General features: G+C 39.5%; 1 protein-coding gene across 6 annotated transcripts in view; it reads left to right on the top strand.

The window, feature by feature from the left end:
* GSK3B (glycogen synthase kinase 3 beta) overlaps positions 1-23,854 on the top strand; it is a 218,634-nt gene extending 194,780 nt beyond the window's left edge. For 4 of the 6 annotated variants that reach the window (XM_002716661.6, XM_002716660.6, XM_089331757.1 and 1 more), the window contains one exon: positions 18,328-23,854. In XM_002716661.6, the coding sequence (XP_002716707.1) occupies positions 18,328-18,395 (68 nt within the window). In that variant the 3' untranslated portion in view covers positions 18,396-23,854. Of the gene's footprint in view, positions 1-4,414; positions 4,466-18,327 lie in introns of all 6 variants that reach the window. The other 2 variants (XM_070072184.2, XM_008266875.5) reach the window with 1 other exon arrangement.
* The last annotated feature ends 834 nt before the right edge of the window (positions 23,855-24,688 follow it).

Genomic DNA, 24,688 nt, shown 5'->3' with positions numbered 1-24,688 from the left:
AGCTATGATTTATTTAGAAAGAAGACACAACTGCTTAAATGAGCTACTGATTAACTTAATATATTACTGGTCCAGGTTAGGTTAATTCAGTTGTTTACAACACAAAATAAGTCCTAACTCTGAACCTACACCCTACTTGTTGAAAGACTACATATGCACATAAGAATTAAGATTGGTGAGTCTGGGTAATTTAAAATAGTTTCCTTAATATGAGTTGCCAAACTCATAAGTGATTGCAACCCAGGTTTCTAGGCACATTGTCTTCCTGGTACAAGCCTGGTATAACTTGATTTTATGTTGCTTTGATATAGGTTATAGCATTCACAGAAGTTTTACATTGCTGTATGTGTTGTTATACCAGTTAAAAATCAGATTTCAGCATAAACATGGAAACATTGGAGTTTTACTCTGAGAGTTTATTCCAAAATTAACAGGGCATGAGGAAGTTAAGGGATGGTAATTGAGTTCAGAACTAAAATGAGTTTACAAAAGTTCATGCTTTGAGTACCAAAGATTTTCTGTAATACTCTGAGGTTCCTAGTGGCTAAATAAAGAAATAATCTTAACTTTGCCCATTGTTGGAGCAGGCATTTATCATAGCAGTTAAAAGGCTGCTTGGGATGCCTACATCCCATATTGCAATGCCTGGATTCAAGTCCCAGCTCCATTCCTGATTCCAATTCCCTCCTAAAGCACACCCTGGGAAGTAGTGGGAATGACTCAAGATGTTAGATCCCTGCCACCCACATAGAAGACTTGAATCCACTCTCAACTTGCTGTTTTCATCTAGCTTAGAGCCAGCTGTTGTAGGAATTTAGGGAGTGAACCAGCAGATGAGAGACCTGTCATCTGTCTGTATGTATCTATGTTTCATTCTCTCTCTGTCACTCAGCCTTTCAAATAACTTGTTTGAAAAAAATTCCACTGTTCATTAGATAAAAGTGTGCTGGTGGCTTAAAGACATAATGTTTGTGGCTCTGTTATTTTTTCTTTATGGTCTTAGATTTGGCACTAAGGGAAATTTTGTTTCAGTAAATGAAATTCTCATCAACATAACAATAAATGTAATAGTGTATACTTTTTAAGTGCCCATCAGTGTAAACCAAAGGCATAACACAATAGTATTCATAGTTAAAGGAAAATAGTTTCCTATTGAGCCGAAGTGCTGAAGGCCACAAAGTATGTCACAAACCTATTTCAGGAAATGTTGGTCTGGACCAAGTGATTGACTGTATGACATCAACAACTGTCTGTATTTAAATATATACAAGTTTATATATTTTAAATAAGAATTTGGCAGTGTGAGTTACATTCTTTGCAGAGACCTTAAAATATACATATCCTCTGTTTCTCTCAGCTTCAGTTTCTTTATCCATAAAACAGAAATAGTAAATACCAGTTGCATAGAGTTATGAGAAGAGATGCAAACTGTTTGAAGTGCTTAGCACTTTGCCTTGTCACTTAGTAGGCAGTCAGGGAAAGGAAACTGCTATTTTGTTGTTGTTGTTATTGCCAAATAAGGACAGATTCAGACAAATTAAATAAATAAAGTCAGGTATTGGAAGGCAATGTTGACATTCATCCTCTTAAAAGAATCTGTGGCCTGGGCCAGCATTGTAGCATAGTAGGTTGAGCCCCTGGCCACTCCACTTCTGATTCAGCTCCCTGGGAAGGCATCAAAAGGTGGCCAAGTACTTGGACTCCCTGCTACCCAAGTGGAAGACCCCAGTGGAGTTCCTGATTACTGGCAATGGCCTGACCCAGTCAGGGGAATGAACAAGCAGATGGAAGATGTTTTTCTCACCTCTCCTTCTCTGCCTTTCAAATAAATAGGTAAACCTTAAAAAAAATTTAAAGTTAATGGGAAATTAGAATTAAAAAGCAATGTGGCCCTTACATGAACTCTTTGAAGTCCCCTTGCTTAGCAAACTATATAATAACAAATTTTAAATCTATATATAAAGATACATAAAGTAAAAAAAAAAGAGCCAGTTTGAAGTGAATGGTCAACAGTGGGAAATTGTTTTAATATATTGTGAAATCCCCATTTTATGTAGCTGTAAAAATAATTATGAAGCTTATAGACATTCATAAAAATACCCATTCAAACTTAGGTGGAGAACATTTTTAAATCTTAGGAAACATGTTAGTAACCATAACAAATGTGTGTTTTCATGGTGGATAAGATCTAAATAAAAACATAGAAGATAAAACAAATATGTTAAATTAGTTGGTATGGATATTGGTTGTTTTTCCTCTCAAAATACTAGCATCATCTTTTTAAATTGTTTAAAATAGTTCAGTATCTGGGGGCATTATTCTTGATCATGGCTCTGATTGACATGAGAACCTCTTGAAAGTTACAAATACTACTCTCATTCCATAAGTATGTCTTATTTTGAGATTTTATATATATAGTAAATCTGATTTTTTTCCACATTCCCAACTGGTCATCTCATTCACCCCAACTGGGGCCTCATTCAACAGTAATAAATCTTGAGACATTACAGTTTTACTAATCAAATGTGAACCACTTCAGAGATTATCTGGTTCAGTGTCAGAGTTTAGTAGAAGGTACAATATGGAATTTCACCTAGAACAATTTTGTGCCTTAGTGTATTGGTCTTCTGGCTAAGGATTTTGTGGGTTTCTTTTTTTTTTTTTTTTCACTGCAATGGTTTTGCTATTAAAAACAAGTTTGAGAGGTTGATGTTGTCACACAGAGGGTTAAGCCACTGCCAGCTGCTCCACTTCTGGTCCAACTTCCTGCTAATATGCCTGGAAAAGCAGTGGAGGATGGCAGCCCCTGCAGCCCAAATAGGAGACCCTGGTGGAATTCTGGGCTCCTGACTTCAACCTGCATCCGTCCTGGCCATTACAGCCAATTGGGGAGTGAACCAGCAGATGGAAGATCTATCTGTCTCTCCTTCTCTATCACTGTGTTTTTCAAATAAATAAATCTTTAAAAAAAATTGAAAACCACTAATTTACTTAGAAGTGGTCATCCCATGATTTCAGTAACTGGAAACTCATTACAAGAATGAGCATAAGTTTCTGTGACACCAGCTATAAGAAAGTTTATCCTTTTTTGCCCTGAAGTGTATTCTCCACTCAGTAATCCTGCCATGAGATTATTCAGAACCAAATTCTTCCAAATAAAAGTTTTTAATGATGGTTAGCATGTTCTTCATACTAATGACTATTTTCTCTTCTAAATATGAGTATCTTCTATTTCCATACAATTATATATCACCTGCACATCTCATAAGCACACCAGTGTTTTGCTTCTAAGCAGCTAATAAAATTTGTCAAAGAGGATGAAGCAGGACCTCCTAGAGATTTTTTGCCTTTGGTCAAGTTACAGATGAAAGAAGTTCAATGGAACTAGGCAAAGTTTACTAGCGATTACTCTTCTATTCGTCTCTGAGTGATTGATTACCTCTCTTGTTTACCTAACTACAGACAAACCTTGTAATACTGCTTTATGTATAAATGATAGGAAAACCTTTTTAAAATGCTAAGCTGTTGTCAAGAAAACTTTCAGCCATTTTTCCATCAAAAAGGTAACCTAAGGTAGACATTTGTGGGGTTTTGTCTCAGTGGTTAAGATGCTGCTAAGGATACCCTCATCCTATATCAGAGTGCCCAAATTCAAGTCCCAGCTCTGCTTCCAATTCTAGCATCCTCTAATGCACATCCTAGGGGCAGCAGGTGATGGATGGCTCACCTACTTGGGGTCTCTGTTTTTCATGTGGGAGACCCAGATGGAGTTACTGGCTCCTATCTTCAGCCTAGTCTAGCCCCAGCTGTTTCGAGCATGAGTGGATGGAAGGATTCTCTCTCTTTCTCTATCTTCCAGATATATAAAAATTTATATTTAAAATGAGTAGTAACTCAGAACAGTTAGGATGCCTCTTGAGACACACACATCCCATACCAGAGTGCCAGGTTTCAGTCCTGGCTCCACTATTAGCTTCCTGCTAATGCACACTCTGGGAGTAGCAAGTGATGCCTCAAGTCCTTGAGTTCTTGCCACCCACAGAAGAGGCCCAGATTGAGTTCCTGGCTCCCAGCCTGTAGCCCAGTCCCACCTATTGCAGGCATATGGGGAGAAAACCAGTGGATGGGAGAGTCATCCATCCAGCACTCTCTCCCCCACCCCCCACCACCACACAGATAGCCTTTCGAATAAATGAAGAAATAAAATTTTTAAGTGACACTGTAGAGATAGAAATTATACTTTTTAAAAGGAATTCCTAGTGCCTAAATATTTGTAAACTATGTATTTGTAATCTGTTTTAGATTTGCTTTTTAGACTATAGATTCTGAATTTAAAGACATTTGAAATGTATAGATTGCCCTCACCTTCTTGGGCTGCGTTGGTTTATTAGGATTTTTGTTATATCCTTTCCAGGTTGAGAACCCTTCTAACAGAAAAGGGAATCATGTTAAGCAGTTGGATAAGGTCTGTCTTCTCTGTCATTTTACCTGGTCAAGGAACTTTTTTCATCTTGTTTTGAAAAGCTTTTGCTGTTTAAACCAATTCTGACCTACATTTACAGGTTCACATGTTACTTTCTATTCTTCCTGGATTATGTATGCCCTTCTTTTTAAAGTTATATGTATTTTAAATTATGAACTCATCAGAGAAAACTCTTTTAGTTGGTTCTTCTACCTTTGTTTTGCAATGAGATTATTTTCAATTACTTGATCAGAATTTTTATAATTTTTATTTCTTGTCAGTTATTAGGTTATTTTGAGCACTCTAGCCACAAAATCACACCTATTTATTTTGTGAACTTTTTTTTTAACTTTTATTTAATGAATATAAATTTCCAAAGTACAGCTTATGGATTACAATGGCTCCCCCCCCCCATAACTTCCCTCCCACCCACAACCCTCCCATCTCCCGCTCCCTCTCCCATTTCATTCATATCAAGATTCATTTTCAATTCTCTTTATATACAGAAGATCAGTTTAGCATATATTAAGTAAAGATTTCAACAGTTTGCACCCACATAGAAACGCAAAGTGAAAAATACTGTTTGAGTACTAGTTATAGCATTAAATCACAATGTACAGCACATTAAGGACAGAGATCCTACATGAGGAGTAAGTGCACAGTGACTCCTGTTGTTGACTTAACAAATTGACACTCTTGTTTATGGCATCAGTAATCACCCTAGGCTCTTGTCAGGAGTTGCCAAGGCTATGGAAGCCTTTTGAGTTCACCAACTCTGATCATATTTAGACAAGGTCGTAGTCAAAGTGGAAGTTCTCTCCTCCCTTCAGAGAAAGGTACCTCCTTCTTTGATGACCTGTTCTTTCCTATTTTGTGAACTTTTTGAAATCCATTTTGCTAAAGTGTGGCTCAGATTTTGCTATGGTCAATGGCCCTTTTTCTTGCTATTACAGTTATTTTCACCTCAGAATTCCTGTTAACAATATCACTAGTCAGTTCTTTCTATTTGGGTAGAATTAAGCTCAGAGTAATTTCTCCCATTGTTTGTTTCCACCATTTTGGAGAGATGAAAGTAAAGCAAATTAAGTCAGTTTATTAGGTACTCACTTTCCTAAAGTGAGAGTTGCCACCTCTCACCCCTTTCCCAGATACTGCTATCTTTTCCCTCTATGTCAGTTTTACAGTGTGCCTCAGGAAAACTGTATTCCTGTCTTGTTTAGTTGTAGAATATTCACCGTAAGTCCTCACTAGTAGTGTTCTTCCCGACCCTGCCCTTTCTTGTTTTCTCTCTATTTTAACCCAAATGTATGTGGAATTTCATACAACTTTAAAAAAACAGGAATTTTTCTCTACTGAAAACATATAGTTATTTTAGAAAATAAAAATCTCATATTCTCACTTCCAAAAAATAATCACAGATAACATTTATTTTGTATTTTTAAGTTAGTCTATATATAATTGGACAGAGAGACATACTAATTTTTTTAAAAAATGTGTTTATGCTATTTTGAAGGTACAGTATGACTATATAGTATTCAACTGATACTTTAAGACTGTGTTATGATTTAATCCTTATATTTGGATATTTGGGTTGGTGTCCAACATTTGTTTTTTACTGGGTCAGGGATGATGTTGCAATTCTAGAAAATGTTTGGAAAATATCTTTGCATAAAGCCATGTTTATTCTCTTAAATAATTTTTACAAGCAGAGTCAAAAGATAAGAGGAATTTTAAAGTCTTTGTTACATATTTTCAAATTGCCTTCTAGCAAACTTGTCCCTGTTTCCACTGTCTACCACCACTGCAAGTACTTTTCCATTTCCCCAATACAAGAGTGGGGTTAGAGTTGCGTGCACACATAAAAATTTTAGGTGTTAACCAACTTGGTGGCCAAATAATGTGCCTATCTTTTGTAAGTACAGTGCTGCATCAATTTTCTCCTGTTGGCTGTGTATCTGAAATAGATTTCTATTTCAAACTATTCCAGTTTGACAAATTCACCAACTTTAATAACAATTTTAATTACCCTGCATGTTAGGATTCCAAGATTACTTTGTGAATTTGTGTGTAGATTCCTAAAATCAAACCAGCTTGCTATTTTCACTGGAACAGTGCTAGGCATCATTTCTAATTTTTTTCTATGCAGAACATACTATTTCCTTTAAGTCAAAATTGAATCTGACATTTTCCTTCTCTTCCAAAAATAATTTCAAGTCTTCTTGATCAAGTTAGTAAAAAGCCCCTCAGACATTCTTTTAGATTCTTCTCAAGTATTACCGCAGTTTCTTGCCTGAGGTCACATGCTTTTATTTATATACTTTGTTCTTTATTCCTAAATTAGGTATTTTTAGAGATTTATTTATATGCTTAAAAGGGCAGAGAGGGGGTTGTAGAGCAGGATGTCTTTGATCTGCTGAGTCGCTCCCAAGTGCCTGCAACAGCCAGGGCTAGGCCAGGCCAAAGCCAGGAGCCAGAAACCTCCTTCTGGGTCTCTCACATGGGTGGTGGGGACCTAAGAACCTGGGTCATCATCCACTGACCTCTCAGGTGCATCAGCAGGATCTCAAACAGAAGTAGAGTAGTCAGGATTCAAACTGGCCTCTGATATGGGATGTAGGCATCCCAGGAGGCAGCTAAACCCACTGTGCCACAATACCTACCCCCTAAAATGGGTATTTTTAACTTAAAGAAAAGGTGAAAATGTCACCTGTTTCCCATGGTGTGCATTTCCCTACCCTGAATAACCAACCTCTTCATTTAAATGTGCTCTGCTCTGAGCTCACAGGTACCTGAGACATCTGTGCTGCTTAGCAGATCAAATATAAGCAGTCATTGTTGCCATGCCCTCTAGGTGTATCCTAGTAGATGAGTTGGCTCACAGCTATATGAATTTCACTGCTGTTTTTTTACAATGACTACAGGCCACCTTGGTGCCTTGTGCACATCTTTTCCTCAGAATAATATGAAAGGAGAACTGATGAAGCTTTGCTGAGGAGGGTTCCCTTTTTATGCACACAAAATTTTCAGAATAATTGTAGTCATTACAAAGAGAAAAATAAAAATTGATTCCTTCTCTTTACAGTTGGTACTTTGATTTTTTTAGTGTGGATTATGATTTCAATGTATACTTATTTGTAGATATATTATAAATATATATGTTATTAATATATATTCAATATAAGCTTAGGATATATTTCCATTTTGGTAAGTAATGATCTTGTTTGTTCCAGTGCTAGTTAATAACACTAGTTTACAAGACATAGTTTTATAATGGAGGCATTTCCACTTGAAAGAGCTTGCACAGGGACATCCTAAGCTAGCTATATAGTATAAATAGTATACTTCAGGCTGCTAAACTTATATCTTTTAGAGGACTTGTCCCCTCATGAGACATTTCCAATTGTTACAGAAAGAGGATACCTAGTTAGTTGAAACATATAAAAGAGATGAGGCTTGAGAAATAGCATTATAAAGGAAACAGGAGAATAGTAGTATACTTAAGGTTCCTATCTGTATGAAGTACATGTAAAACTCAAAAAGGCTACCCAAAATCTGTGCCACTTGATTATTTTAAAAATATTTCGGGGGCGGGGGGACAGCAATGTTGTGGTGCAGTGGGTAAAGCCACCACTTGCAATGCCAGCATCTCATATGGGTACCAGTTCATGTCCTGGTTGCTCTACTTCCAATCCATCTCCCTGCTAATGACCTGAGAAAAGCAGCAGAAAATGGCCCAAGTGTCTGGGCCCCTGCACCAGCATGGGCGACCTGGATAAAGCTCCTGGCTCCTGGCTTCCATTTAGCCCAGATCTCACCATTGGTGGCCATCTGTAGAGTGAATCAGTGAATGGAAGATTCTGTCTCTCTCTCTCTCCCCCAACTGCCCGACTCTACTTCTCTCTGTGTGACTCTGACTTTCAAGTAAATAATTAAATAACCTTTATATTTTTATTTGAAAGGCAGAGACAGATAAACAGGCACTCTGATATTGGATGCTGGTGTCTCAAGTGCTATCTTTTTTTATTTTTTTTACTTCATTTTTCATTGAATTTTAATCACAGATTATCATCCTTGCAAAGTTTAAACATGAATATTAGAAATCCAGCCTGCCTTGATCCCAGTGTCAGCAGAAGTAATATATATGGATATATGCAAGACTGTGAAACTTTTCTATGGACCTACAAGCATCTTTTTGTCCACAGAAACAGGCATCATGAGGTCAATGTTTCTCGGGTGCCTTTCCTTAACAATACACAGTGATTTCTCTTATTCATTAACACTTAGTCTGTCTTCCTAAAGAAGCAAATTTTCCAAGTCAAAAGCCCTGCTCAGTTCCCCCAAACCCAATGTGGTGGATGGTGGGGTGCGCCGACATGGAGAGGGAAGCCAAGTTGGAGCACCCAGGAGTAAATTTACATTCCCGCCACCAAGGAGGTATACCTGGTTTGGGGCTTCACCGGAGAATTTTTTTTTTTTAAAGATTTATTTATTTGAAAGTCAGAGTTACGCAGAGAGAGGAGAGGCAGAGAGAGAGGTCTTCCATCCGATGGTTCACTCCCCAGATGGCCACAATGGCCGGAGCTCCGCTGATCCAAATCCAGGAGCCAGGAGCTTCTTTTAGGTCTCCCACGCAGGTGCAGGTCATCTTCTGGTCATCTTCTGGTCATCTTGGGTCATCTTCTACTGCTTTCCCAGGCCATAGCAGAGAGCTGGATGGGAAGTGGAGCAGCCGGGTCTCGAACAAGTGCCCATATGGGATGCCGGCGCTTCAGGCCAGGACGGTAACCGACTGCACCACAGCACAGGCCCCACTAGAGAAGTTAATATGGATAAAAATCCACCCCCTAATGCCATCAGGTCATTAAATCCCCTTACTCTCCACCCAAATCTAAGACTTCCCTGTCCTGGAGAGACTATTGGACTGCCTGTCCAAGTGCTTTACTTGCACTAACCACCTCCCAAGTGCGGTCTTAACCACCATGCCAAAGCCCCACCCCCCAAATTTGATAATTTTGAGGCTTTTGAGTACTTGAAATGTAGGCAAGTAAGGAAAACTAAATTCCAATTTTTATTTAATTTCAGTTTAAATAGCCATATGTAGTTAAGAGCTACCAGATTGGAGAGTACAAATAGAATGTCCCATCACTGCCACAAGGCCAGACAATGAGCATTTCTATAAATTAGAAGGATTTCTCTTACATAGACCCATGGTTTTAGCATACTGATTCATGGTGACAAAGCCTTTGGAACCCCTCCTTCTCTCATTTTCTGTCCTCTCCTTTCAGCCTATTGCCATGTTTTCTATTTAAACCCTTTGGCAACAGTTTTAACATGAGACTGTTCACTCTCCTTCCCACTTTCATTTGCACATTGATCAACCACATTTGGTACAGGGATCATCTCTTTTGCTTGCTGATACATTCTGTGTATGTGTAGGAGCAGTGGACAGTGAGGAATCAAAGTCTGAGTTTATGAGTGCAGCAGCTATGTAGGACACTTTCCTCATTTAACAGATGACCATCAATCTATGATTCTTTTATATAGCAACTCTTCAGGGTCTTTGAGAATCTGTTAAAAAGAAAACTATGATCCTTTCCTAGAAAAAATATATGTGTACCAGATATGGAATTTTACATATAAAAGTTTACTCTGGGGGATTTGGCCTAGCAATTTTTAAAAAAGATTATATTTATTTGAGAGGGAGAGACAGAGAAAGGTTTTCCATCTGCTGGTTTACTCCCCAGATGGCCACAACGGTCAGAGCTGAGCCAATTTGAAGCCAGGAGCTTCTTCTCCCACATGGGTGTAGGGGCCCAAGGACTTGGGCTATCTTCCACTGCTTTCCCAGGCCACAGCAGACAGCTGGATCAGAAGAGGAACATCTGGGACTTGAACCAGAACCCGTATGGGATTCCAGTGCCACAGCTGGAGGGTTTAGCCCACTACGCCACAGCACCAGCCTCTCGTCCTAGCAATTAACTTGCCTATGTCCCACATCAGAATACTTGGGTTTGACTTCTAGCTCTGACTCCTGACTCCAGCTTCCTCCTAATGCATACCCTCAGAGACAGCAATAATGGCTAAAGTAGTTGGGATCCTGCCACCTACATGGATTGTGTTCCTGGCTCTCATCTTGGGCCCTGGCCCAGCTCCAACTATTATAGGCATTTGGGGAGTGAACCAGTGGATGGGAGTTCTGTATCTATTTACCTTTCAAATAGGTACATTTTCAAAAAATTTACTATAGAGAAAAAATCACAGCTTTAAAGATTCTGTCGGGAACCTGAAATCTCGGGATTCTACACTTGGCTTCTCTGTGAGATTGCCTGACTTCTTTTAACCTCTAAAGTCACACACACACATACACACACAGAATAAAACTGGTTTTATACATGTGTAAAATTGTCTCTAAAACATCTGATACAGAAGCCATGCAATGATGGTTTCTGTTCAGAAAGCTGTTGGTTTTTGAGAGAATTGAGGGAAAAGCAATTGATCATCTGATAGATTATTTTTTATCTTGTACAGTTTATTAATAGCATACCTAACTATTATACAGGGTCTTATTCAGTGATACTCTTGCAGGTATGTAGGCATATTCCCTGAGTAGTATTTTAGTGTTTTGACACATACATATGTATTAGTTGTCAATTGCTATAGAAGTTAGCCACTTAAAATAAGATTAAATGTTTATTATCATACATGAACTCTTTGGGTCAGAAATTCAGAAGCAGCCTGGCTGGGTGGTTTAAGACAGTGGTCGGTCTCTCATGATATAGTCAGACATCAGCTGGGAATGCAAGCACTTGATTGTTTGCCTGGGACTGGATGCTCTAGTTCTGGGGTGTCACATGCATGTGGTTAGCAAACCTCTGTTGGCTTTATGCGAGAGGCCTCAGTCTCTAACCTCGTAGACCTCTCCACAGTGCTGCCTGAATGTCTGACATCATGACAGCCGACTTCCCCTAGACCCAAATGTTCCTTCCTTCCCTTCCTCCTTGCAAAGCTGAATATTCTCAGTTCCATCTCAGACCTACACTTGTTTTGTTGGGAGTGGAGGACTAGTTGTTTTTCCATGGTAGCATCAAAAGTGTGGGAAGTTTCAAAGTCAGTGGAACATCAGGTCTTTATTTGTTTCCAGAGCATAGATTTGCATCTGTATGTACTCATATAGATGCCTTAATTATTGTTATAAACCCACTAGTCTATTTTAATATATTGACTCATTTAGAATGAAAGTTCACTTAAACTCTTTCATTCCTTTGCTAAGAAATCTTTCCTGCTATCTACTATTGCCCATAAGGGTGATCGTGCTCTGTGTTCCCACTTATTTTATGTTCTTGGGGAACATTACTTAATGTCTTTATGTGTTTTCCCTATTTGCAAAAAGGGGAGAATAATTGTACCTATTTCTTGGGTTTGCTGTGTGGGCTAAATGAGATGCCTACAGAATACAGTGTTTAGCACATTGGTAAGTACTCGGATGTGAACTGCTACCACTGATACTTATTGTGGTTATGGCAGTTATTGTAGTCACACTAGATTATAAATGTGTGTGTCTATATATGTGTGTGTGTGTGTATGTGTGTTCGATGTCTCTTTAACTTTTGCATTTGTTTAACAATTATTATATGCCATGCACTATGCCCAGCAGTTTATAGGTCTGATTTCATAGGTAGCTGGTAGGTACCAGTGAAGAAATTGAGGGGTACAGAGGTTAAGTAATCTGTTGTAAAATCAAACAGCCATTAAGTTTACAACTAGGCTTTATAGTAAATGTTGAGATATTTGATTAGATTTAAGAAAATGCAACTGTCTGAAACTTAGAAGAACATCTCAGGACCAAAAAAAAACAAAAACCTGTAGAGTTCATAATCAAAATGATCTTTGCTTATCTCTTAAACCATAATGCCAGGTAGTATCACTTTTACCAGTGCATGTGCAAAGAGAAGAGAATGTAAGGAGGAATTAAATAAAGTTTACTGCTTTTCTAGAACCACTGTAGAAATGTTTGAGAGGAAAAATTGTAGAAATTACAATAGGCCGCTACCGCGGCTCACTTGGCTAATCCTTCGCCTGCGGTGCCGGCACCCTGGGTTCTAGTCCCTGCTGGGGCGCCGGTTCTGTCCCGGTTGCTCATCTTCCAGTCCAGCTCTCTGCTGTGGCCCGGGAAGGCAGTGGAGGATGGCCCATGTCCTTGTGCCCTGAACCCGCATGGGAGACCAAGAGGAAGCACCTGGCTTCTGGCTTTGGATCAGCACAGCACACCAGCTGTAGCGGTCATTTGGGGGGTGAACCAACGGAAGGGGAAGACCTTTCTCTCTCTCTCTCTCTCTCTCTCTCTCTCTCTCTCACTGTCTAACTCTGCCTGTCAAAAAAAGAAAGAAATTACAATATATAGGGACCAGTGCTATGGCATAGCTGGTAAAGCTGCGCCCATAGTGCCAGCATCCCATATGGGTGCTGGTTCGAGACCCAGCTGCTCCACTTCCGATCCAGCTCTCTGCTATGGCCTGGGAAAGCAGAAGATGACTCAAGTCCTTGGGCCCCTGTATCTGTGTGGGAAGAGCCAGAGGAAGCTCCTGGCTCCTGGCTTTGGATCAGCATAGCTCTGGCCATTGCAGCCAGTTGGGGAGTGAACCAGTAGATGGAAGACCTCTCTCTCTCTCTCTCCCTCTCTACCTCTACCTCTCTCTCTCTCCTTCTCTCTCTGTAACTCTGCCTTTCAGATAAATAAATAAATCTTAAAAAAAAAAAAAAAAAGGAAATTACAAGATATATCCAAATCCAATAACAGCCTTAGTCAAACTTTTTTATTTATTTATTTATTTTTATTTTTGACAGGCAGAGTGGACAGTGAGAGAGAGAGAGAAAGGTCTTCCTTTTGCCATTGGTTCACCCTCCAATGGCCGCCGCGGGCGGCGCACTGCGCTGATCCGATGGCAGGAGCCAGGTACTTATCCTGGTCTCCCATGGGGTGCAGGGCCCAAGCACTTGGACCATCCTCCGCTGCACTCCCTGGCCACAGCAGAGAGCTGGCCTGGAAGAGGGGCAACCGGGACAGAATCCGGCGCCCCAACCGGGACTAGAAAGAACCCGGTGTGCCGGCAACGCCGCAAGGCAGAGGATTAGCCATGTGAGCCGTGGTGCCGGCCTTACTCAAACTTTAAAATAAGCATTTTTATTATAGAAGATGCATAGTTAGTTTCACTTACATAAAATAAATTTATAGAATGACATTAGGAACAAAATAAGCATTTACCGAGAATTGTTTCTTGGATTATTTCTGAAAAGGCAGTCATCTGTGTTGTCATGTTTCCTGCTTTTCTTTCACCTAGTTTCTTCCTAGCCACCTCTTCACTAGCAGCTCCTACGTTAACTACTTTAGTCAGTGTACTTAACTGTCCAACCAACCAACTTTCCTTCCTTCATGCCTTCTTCCTTTCTTCTCCCCCGACCCCCATCACTCTTTTTCCCTTCAGTTTATTTATTATCTATTTATATGAAAGGCAGAGTTACCGAGAGAAAAGGAGAGTAGAGTTCTTCTATATGCTTTTTCACTTCCCAAAGGCTGGGGCTGGGCCAGACCGAAGCTTGGAAACTGGCACATCCAGCTTTCTCCCCTGAGTGGCAGTGGCCCCAGTATTTGGGCCATCTTTGATTGCTTTCCCAGGCACATTAGCAGGCAACTGGATCAGAAATGGAATAGTCCAAACATGAACCGACACTGATGGAATGTCATTGTCATACGCAGCAGCCTTACGCACTGTGCTACAACTCTGGCGCTTATCTAACCACTGTTACTATTGGACTAAAGAATTTATGAAATATAGCTTTTTCTGTCAGTAAGCCAGGTAGTCTGTTGAACCTACACTGATTGTTCAGTTTGTTGAACTTCTCCTTTAAAAAAAAGAAAACAAAAAACACTTTTCCCCTCATGATACTCTTTTTTTTCTCAGCATAGTTTTCAGTGAAGCTCATTGCGTTAGAGAAAAATTCAGTTTGTCTGTTGGGGTTTTTGTTTTGTTTTGTTTGTTTTTGGTGAATAAGCACAGATATGAAGAATATTTGTAATTAAAAACAATTACTTTTTAAAGATTTACTCATAAGCTGATCTGGAAATAATTGAAAGGAAAATATGAGATCATTCAGTCACAAATCCGAGGAGCTGGACATCTGCAAAGCTGTAGCTAAATAGGATTTTGCCGAAGAGCAGACTAACGTAAATGGACTAGTGGTCGTGTAGGTGAGGTATTCACTGAACTCAGCCTTGGCTAATGACTGCCATGGCCAGAGCTGCTAACAGTGCTGGTATGTGTGCTGATACAGTGATCAAACACATTGATAAATTCTTGGTGATTGGTTCCTTAAGTCCTGGGAAGGCCAGAATGACAGTTCTACCCATTACTCTTCCCATGCCAAAAATGAGAGGGGAATACTGTTCGATGAAGAGGTACATATGTTCTGAGTGTCATCCAAAGCACAGGAAATACTACAAGAAACATGGATTCTGATTCTGAGGTAGCTCCGTGATCTTTCAGGCTTTCTCTGGAATGTTGTTTTTAAATGTATCTTGTGCCAAATCTTGAAAGTGAACATTTTTTCTGAAAAAGGCCTAGAGTACTCTGGCCTAGGCAGGAATTGATACTGGATTATTTATAGTGGAGAATTTGGATGGTCGTTGAGGGTAAAACTCCCTTTAAGCAGATTATTTTCTGAGGAAGACCACAGTCAACAAAGAAATATTAAGACATGGTCACCCACTGGTTATCAGGAAAGGCAGTCTTAACCCAGCTTTTGAAGGATAAGTTCTGTCACATATCCTCTCCTTCCACCTGTTTGTGTGCCATATTGATGAGTTAATGAAATTTCATGCCATAGTCAGTGTGAACCTAGTACATGGGCTCTGCTTCCATAATGTTCACTCTTACTTACATGGCAAGAAACTGAGAAGCAGTAATGGGAGTTTTGAGGAAATTTAATGAATTGAATACAATCATTTGGGGATAGCATTGTGGTACAGTGTGTTAGCTGCCACCTGGGATGCTAGCATCCCATATGAGCATGAGTTCAAGTCCTGACTGCTCCATTTCAGACCCAGCTCCCTGTTAATGCTCCTGGGAAAGTAGTGGAAGTTGGCCCAAATAATGGATGGAGTTCCAGGTTCCTGGCTTCAGGCTGGTCCAGCCTTTGTGATCATTTGGAGAGTGAACCAGCAGATGAAAGATCTCTCTCTCTCTCTCTCTCTCTCTCTATATATATATATATATACACACACACACATATATATACATTGTGTGTGTGTATATATATATATATATATATACACATTTCAAATAAATAAATCATTTTTAAAAATAAGTACACAGGGGCCAGTGCTGTGGCATAGCTGGTAAAGCCACCACCTGCAGTGCTGGCATCCCATATGGGCACCAGTTCGAGTCCCAGCTGCTCCGTTTCCAATCCAGCTCTCTGCTGATGTGCCTAGGAAAGCAGTGGAAGATCGATCGCCCAAGTCCTAGGGCCCATGCACCCTCATGGGCAACCTGGAAGAAGCTCCAGGCTCCTGGCCTCAGATTGGACCACCTCTGGCTGTTGTGGCCATTTGAGGAGTGAACCAGTGAGTGGAAGACCTTTCTCTCTCTCTCTCTGCCTCTGTAACTCTGCCTTTCAAATAAATAAATTTTAAAAAGATAAATAATTATTCAAGGCTATTATCAAATAAAAAGATAGTAACAAATGCTGGTGAGAATATGGAAAAAGGGGAACTCTTACACCTTGTTGGTGGGAATATAAATTGGTACAACCAATATGGAAAACAGTATAGAGATTTAAAAAAAAAAAAAACAACTAGAAATAGAATAGCCATATTATCTAGTAGTTCCACTACTGAGTATATATATCCAAAAGACATGAAATTGTCTTATCAGACTCTACCTTGTTTATTGCACCACTGTTCATGATAACCAAGATAGAAAATCAACCAGGATCTCCATCATCAGATCGATGGATTAAAAAATGTGTGGAATATATATAGGAATACTATTCAGCCATAAAAAAGAATGAAATCTTGTCACTTGCATCAGAATGAGTGGAACTAGAGGACATAATGTTAAGTGAAATAAGTCAGACACAGAAAGACAAATACCACTTGTTCTCCCTTGTATGTAAGAGCTTAAAAAAACTGACTCCAAACACAGAATGATGATTACTAGAGACTAGTTTTGTTTTGTAAATTTAAAGCTGTTTTGAAATTAAAAGTTTTAGAAAAAAAGAAAACATAATTCAAATTAAAAGGTGTTTACATTTCTTTCCTCAAAGGCTGGATCAAAAGCATGTAAGAGCAGATTGTTTTGGAGGCAGGAAAATCAGAAACTTAGAAAGGAAGAATAGTATTTTTAGAGTGGATAAAGAAATGTTTAACAGCTCATCCTTTAGTTAAGAATGCCTATGTGTCCTTGGAGTCAGTTGTGTTTCCAGTACCAAATATTGAATTTAGCCATGATTTTGGTTACTCTAGTCATCACAGGATGTGAGAGATTTACAAATCCCTTCAGTCCTAGAAAGGCAGAAACTTCTGGATTTCCTTTTGGTGTCACCAGCTTTGATGGCCAAAGATATTATGGCCCCTAAAGAAGTGGTTCTTGGAAGTTGCCCATCCTGTTCAAGCCACCTCTCTTGCTCAGGGCTTACACTTGAATTCATAGGCATGAAAGGCATCAGAAACTCCTAGTCATTGTATGTGATGGCAGAGATGCAGGTGCAGCTTGATTAGCCACTGAAAATGGCAGTATGCTGCCTACCAAAATGCTGGGCCACTCTGGACACTATTAGATGCTCACTTAAAGGATGCTGTGAAATAATAATACATCTTTAAAATGGAGAAGGAAACAATGGTCACATGTGAAGTTGCCATATTTTCAAAGGATTGGGCAAAGTAAATTCTTATTGCCAAAATATTTGACCGTAAGATGCTTTATTGAATAAGTAAGTAGGTGCTACAATGACTTTTTTTTAAAACTGGTTGTATATTTTCCATATCTGTGAATGCACTTAGAAAACAATCAATCAACTGAGATTGATTTACATACAGTGTTTCTGCACTTCAGCCTTGACCTGTATTATTATTATTTTTTTTTTTTTTTGACAGGCAGAGTGGACAGTGAGAGAGAGAGACAGGGAAAAAGGTCTTCCTTTTGCCATTGGTTCACCCTCCAATGGCCGCCACGGCTGGCACGCTGCAGCCGGCGCACCGCGCTGATCCAAAGGCAGAAGCCAGGTGCTTCTCCTGGTCTCCCATGGGGTGCAGGGCCCAAGCACTTGGGCCATCCTCCACTGCACTCCCTGGCCACAGCAGAGAGCTGGCCTGGAAGAGGGGCAACCGGGACAGAATCCGGCGCCCCAACCGGGACTAGAACCCGGTGTGCCGGTGCCGCTAGGTAGAGGATTAGCCTACTGAGCCGTGGCGCCGGCCAGACCTATATTATTTTCATTGCCTTTACCCATTCACCCACCTAAGCAGATGGCATATTGTCATCAGTTCAGAATTGTTAGCAAGTTTTCCCACTATCCATTTCTCTCTGTTCAAGTGAGCCAGACTCCAACTGAGTGATCCCAGCTATGGCAGAAGCTTGGATAGAAATTATCTAAGTCTGTAACTTATTCAGAGACTGTCTTCTCTGTACCAGGGCCATGCCAAAACATGAACTTAGCCCCAAACAGAAACAAATTCAGGTTTTATAGTGTTGGCTATATTTAAAACAATATCCAAGATAACCACTAGGAAGTCAATGTAACTCACAGTACTTGTTCTTTTGGGGTTGTTATAACATTGCTTATGTTCTCTTGGGACTTTGCATTTACAGATGCTAATGCTGGAGACCGTGGACAGACCAATAATGCCGCTTCTGCATCAGCTTCCAACTCCACCTGAACAGTCGCAAGCAGCCAGCTGCACAGGAAGAACCACCAGTTACTTGAGTGTCACTCAGCAACACTGGTCACGTTTGGAAAGAAAATTAAAAAGAGAAAAAAACCTGTTCATTTTAGTGTTCGATTTTTTTTTATTATTGTTGTTGTTCTTATTTAACCTTGTAAAATATCTATAAATACAACAGTTTCATTGTATTCTCACTTTGAGGGAGATCCAGGGGGTGGGAGGGGTTGTGGGGAGGGGAAAGCGGAGCACTAGAACACAATCTCTCTCCCACGACAATCTTTTTTTCTTTTTTTTAATCAAAAGTCTGCTGTTGTATACTTTAAAAACAGGACTCCTGCCTCATGCCCCTTCCACAAAAAGAAGAAAACCTTGTTCTGTGCTGAAAGTTTTCTTTTAAAGTCTAGCGTAAGACATTGGTATAGTACACAGCTTGAAATTGGTTGGGAGCTTAGCAGGTATAAATCAATGGGGACTTAAATGTCACTTGTAAAATTAATCCATATCCTCGGGTATTTGAAAACTTGGCCTTTGGCATGTTGGTGGCAGGTGTGGCAGACAAAAAAGGAAATGTGTATCATTTATATCCGAGGGAAGTCAATAAAATTTGAAACTCCAAGGGGAAGATTCTTGACTGATTGACCTAGGTTTTGTGTTGTTCTTAATCAGTGCTAGTGGTGGAAAGCCGGTGTAGGAGGAGCAGCAAGCAGATGTCTGATGTGCCTGCTCAGCTGCTGGATCTTTGTTTGCCTGACCAAAGCTTCTCTCCAAATCTTGGTAGTTTTAAACTAGTGATCTAGGAGGAGAGTGAGAAAGGTGTTGAGTAGGCCGCTGAGGCTGCAGAGGTCAAAGACTGTTAAGCCTAGAGAAAGGAGACCAGGGGCAGATCTCACCACTGTGAATGGATTTGGACTGTTTTTCTGAAGTTGCTTCCCTTGGAAAGATACACTTGAGAGGACATTAGAGTTAAATAATGTGAACTGCAACAATCTACTGGTTTATTTTTCATATTTTGTAATTGAAAATTGAGCTTGCAGAAATTGCCACATTCTACATACATAGCTCTAATTTTAAATCCAAATCTAGAATCCGTATTTAATTTTCAGCTTTTTTTAACCTCATGCTTTTTAAATTTATTTATTGATGCATGTCAGATAGGCCATTATGATTTTAGATGATAGGGGTATTAAAAACTACACAATGATAAGCAGTCACCTGTACCTGCTGACTTTATATGAAAGCTGATTATATAAATGTGTGTATATATGTTATATATACATATATTGAATACTGCCTCTTTTTTTTTTTTTTTTTTGTCTACAGTATCAAAACTGACTGGTTGAAGCATGAGAAGAATGTTTCTCCCCCACACTCAGTTAAGAGTTTTTGTTTGTTTTCTTTGTGTATCAGTTAATAATGTAAGAATCAGTCTCTGTTTTTGAAGAAAAAGCAATATTCCTTGGAAAGCAAGGAGGATTGAAGGGTTATGTTTGCAGTGAGGAAATAGATTTTCACAACTAGTTTGTTTTATACTTTTAAGGTTGACATCTATGTGGGCCTTATATACTCTAAAATGAACCTTAGTCACCTTGGTGCTTATGGGCCATTACTTGACCTATGAATCTTTAAGGCACAATCAGTTGTATTTTACATTTAAAGATCACTTGAGTAATGGCCGCCTTTCCCTCCTACCTGCTTCTCCCCCACACACTTTCCAAGGGTAGCCAATAAGGGCTGCAGAGCCCAGCCCTAGGTTTTGTGTAACTTCCCTTCACCCTCCTCATTGCCACCTTTGGTTGTGTTAGGGGTCTCACCCTCCAGGTGGTTTGGAAGTGGAGTCTCTTGGCAGCCCTCATGCGGGCCCTCACACCCTGTCCTGCTTCTGAACCGTGTGTGTGACTCTCCAGCAGAGTCATACTGCCTGCTGACATGAACCAGTACCCAGGACGATGAGTGCGAGCCGTCTTAGTTTTCACTCACTGTTTAGCTAAGCTGTTAGGCCAGAAAAGAGGTTTCTTAAACTTCTGATTATATCGGAGTTCATGAGAAAGGAAAACACACTCAGTCAATCCAAATGAAACAAATCGAATTTTCCTTCTTAGTGCTTCTGCGAGCTAATTAAGATTTGAAATAAGCCTGAATTCAGAACATTCAACAGCAGAATTCCTTAAAGGAGATGTCTTTGATAGATCATTTCCAAAAAGAATCTATAAAAAATCTGAACAGGCAGGACTGTGACAGAAAAGGATCTGTTTTCAGACCAAACTGCCCAGCCAAAAATATTTGGATACAGACACTACTCTGGACTTTGGTGTACCTGCTAGAGTCCATAAAAATTAGTGCTTGTTTTAGGAAACACTCCCCACCCCTACCCCCCACGCCCAAGAAATGGGATGAGTTGAAGAGAGAGAAGTCAGATGCTTTTCTCTGTGTGAGTGCATGTGTGTGTGCGCATGTGAGGGCTGAGGTGCGTGATTTTTCTTTCTCAAGGATCATGGCAGGATCATAGAACTCTTTTACACAAGTGAGAACCAGGTCTCTGAATATCTTTTTGTAAATAATAATAATAAAAAGCTCCTCACCAAATTCAAGCTTGTACATTATATTTTCTTTCAATGTTTTTAAATTTTAAGTTTTATTGTTTTGTATGTAAATATGTGGACCCAGGAACTGTTATTAATGAGCAAAAAGTTACTGTTCAGGGCAGTGATTCTGTTTAATAATCAGACAAAATGTAGACGAGCTTTTTAAAGCCATATAGTTTTAACTCTGTACAGTAGGTACTGGCCTGTATTATTGTAACAATAACTCTAGCAATGTATAGTGTATCTATATAGTTTGGAGTGCCTTCGCTTCCGTGTGTTTTTTTGTTTCTGTTTTTCATTTTTAAAATTTTAATTAATTTTCTTTATTCATGTCTCCCTGCCCATCCATTTCCCTTTGAAAAATAATAACTCATTCATAACAATATCTTTGCCCCTTCCACGGTTAAGTTTCAAGTGAGATACCAAGCTCAGGAGTAGGAAGAGGAAATCGTGTTTGTGATCCCATTTAAACCCTGCATTTGTTTTGGTTCTGAAATGTGTGTTTCCTCCTTAGCAGTGACCGGTTTCATTTCATACTTAGTCCATTCAGGGACTCAGTGTAGTGCAGGGAGCCCTAGAGCTGGAGGATATCCAGTGGATTGGATTTTGCTCATCTCTTCCACAAACCCTAATCATGGGTCTTACGGGCAGATTCTAAGAGCCCCCTATGCTCTCTCTCTTCTCTTTATCTACTTCCCTCCCTAATGAGAGAGCAAGAAAATTTGTTTTAAAAAATGAAGGTTTCTTACATAGTATCGAATTTTGCTCCATCAGTGGTCTAAAGTGCTACAGTGCGATGGCTAGTAGTGACTGCTGGCAGTGCTGCCACGGTGATAGAGGACTGTTGTTTCAACAGGGAACTGCTAGCCCATTCCCTCTCTCTGAGCATCTCTACCCCTGTCCAATGAGATGTCATTTTAATTTCTTTTTTAAAAATCAGTTTAATTCCTACTGTTTGCCCAACATGAAGGCCTTTTTGGGGAAAAAAAGTATTTGTTTTACCTCCCAAATACTCCATATGTCTTGAATAGAAGAAAAAAAAGAACTTTACCAAACCAAAGGTTGCTATTTTTGAAACACCATGTGTTCATTCCAGCAAGGTAGAAGACTGCACCTTCTTTCCAGTGATATGTTGTGTCATTTCTGAAAGTCCTCTTAATTTTTAGACACAGATTTTTGATTTGTATCTTAACAGAGAATGCCTAGCCAGTCACCTTGTCTTTACCAGTGCAAAGGTTTCTAAGAGGTCTGTTATATTCTCTATCCCTGTGGATATAAAGACACTGGCATTTCCCTTATTTTCCCCCTCTTTCCTTTTTAAAGGATATAACTTTGGAATCTTCCAAAGGAAGTTTGGCCAACGCCAGATCCCCAGAAGTTTGGGGGTTTTTTTCTTTGTTTTAACCAAAATTGTATCTTAGTTCCTATCATTCATGTTGTGATCATCTAATCACAGAGCTGAATACTCTTTTCCCCGAATAGAAAAGTGAAGCTTGCTTTTTTGACAGAATCTGTCTTCTCTGGTAGATACCTGAGCCACTGAAAATAAGAGACAACTAGAAGCACAGTAGAGTCCCAGACTGAGGTCTACCTTTGAAAGTAATCCCTGGGGTCTGGATTATTCTCACAAGGGTTATGCCATTTTATTCAAGTTTGTTGCTCCGTTTTGCACTTCCACAATAAAAGCAAAATGACAACCAGAACATAAGGGGTTAGCTTGACAAAGTAGACTTCCTTGTGTTAATTTTTAAGTTTTTTTTTCTTATATCTGTCTACAGGCAGATACAGATAGATATATGAAAATGTGCTTGCCTGTAAAATTTGCATTTATAAATGTGTTGCCGATGGATCACTTGGGCCTGTACACATACCAATTAGCGTGACCACTTCCATCTTAACAAATTAAAAAAACAAAATTTATTATATATATATATATATATAAAGGACTGTGGGTTGTATACAAACTATTGCAAACACTTGTGCAAATCTGTCTTGATATAAAGGAAAAGCAAAACCTGTATAACATTATTACTACTTGAATGCCTCTGTGACTGAATTTTTTTTTCATTTTAAATATAAACTTTTTTGTGAAAAGTATGCTCAATGTTTATTTTCCCCTTCCCCATTCCCTTGTAAATACATTTTGTTCTATGTGACTTGGTTTGGAAATAGTTAACTGGTACTGTAATTTGCATTAAATAAAAAGTAGGTTAGCCTGGAAATGAAATTAAAATTCACAAGTGTGTGGTCTTTATTTCAGTACGCAACCCTCTTTCTTCACTCTACCTATTTTACCACTGCAATATGTAATCACGTCACCATCTCTGTTCCTCTAATTAGGGAAACATGAATCTTTGTTACAAAAATCAAGATAGGAACACCACTTCTAGTTCTTTCAGATGATCTTACTCCATTGTATAGCCACAAGAGGTGCAGCTTCCATCTCGGAAACCTTTGGATTTGATGTAGAGGAAGCTTTACAGACACTGCTTTGGAAAGAAAGAAAACATCCCTGAAACGGACAATTGTAAAAACGTGTATAAGCTGCTGTCTTTGATTACTGTGTTCATGGTTCTGTGTCGCTGTATTTTCTTTTAACTTTCATCCTATTAGCAATGGTCTTTGGGGGTCTCTGTAAACTATATGAACACCACAAACAGTGGGACTGTACCTCCCAGGTAACCAACACATGTTGTGTTTTGAGTCTGCTCATTTCCAGTACTGGATGATGTATGTAAACATGTTATGTCTCTTAGTGCAAAAAGAAACATCATTTTTTTAGGGCTGGTTCACTCTGTCCAGCCTATCTAAAGGCTAGATATAAGGTCATGTGACTGCTGCTTCAATAAAAACAAATTTATATTCGATAAAGTCTGGTCCTCTTTATTTATCGCTGTGGTGATGGGATTGACTAATTAATTTACCAGTGAAGATGGCTACCTTGTTTTGGTCCTGCCTTAGCTCTAAGTTGGGATTGAGTTAAACAGTATGTTAAGTATCCTGCCAAATAGCCTTTTTACTTGCAATCCTGAAAGACTGCTTTTTCAGTTTCTAAGTCCTTGTGAAAAGCACTGACCAAACAGCGTGTTGAGATCCTCTTGCAGGAGAGCAGAAATGGTAGGTGCTATTTTAGAAGGTGTTCTAGAAAGGTAGGAACAGAGAGGTTGATCAGTTGCAGCTCCCTTGTGTAAAAGGAAAAGAACACAAGTAATAGGATGGTTACCCATTTTCCATGTAAATAATTCACATACCTATCAGATTGAGGGGAGGATATACAAATGGCAAGTTACCAGGGAAATACAAACTTCCATGCAAATGGCAAGATGAGGCTCTCAAGTTTTCAGGTTAAGTTAGATGGGTGTGCTTCTTCACATTCTCTTTCTCCAGAAATGAGAGGCCACTCTGGGCCGTCTCTCATTTCTTGTTGTGTCATGACTTTGACCAAAGTCCAGGTCAAGTAGGCTGCGACATGACTGACAAATGAAACAAAGTGTGCAGTAGCTTACTTTGAGCTTTGTCCTGAGCTTTGGAAACTAACCGAACCAGGATCTTGAAAAAGAACAGTGGCCAGTGTTGTAGCCTAGCAAGTAAAGCCACTGCCTGCAATGCCAGCATCCCTTACAGATACCGGTTTGTGTCCCAGCTGCTCTACTTTGGATCCAGCTCTCTGTCTGGGAAAAGCAGCAAAAATGGCCCAAGTACCTG

The sequence above is a fragment of the Oryctolagus cuniculus genome, chromosome 4, assembly GCF_051225735.1.
Source record: "Oryctolagus cuniculus isolate XC-2025 breed Fujian yellow rabbit chromosome 4, ASM5122573v1, whole genome shotgun sequence".
Lineage (NCBI taxonomy): Eukaryota > Metazoa > Chordata > Mammalia > Lagomorpha > Leporidae > Oryctolagus > Oryctolagus cuniculus.
The sequence above is the reverse complement of the archived record's forward strand: the minus strand, read 5'-3'. Positions and strand labels throughout refer to the sequence as shown.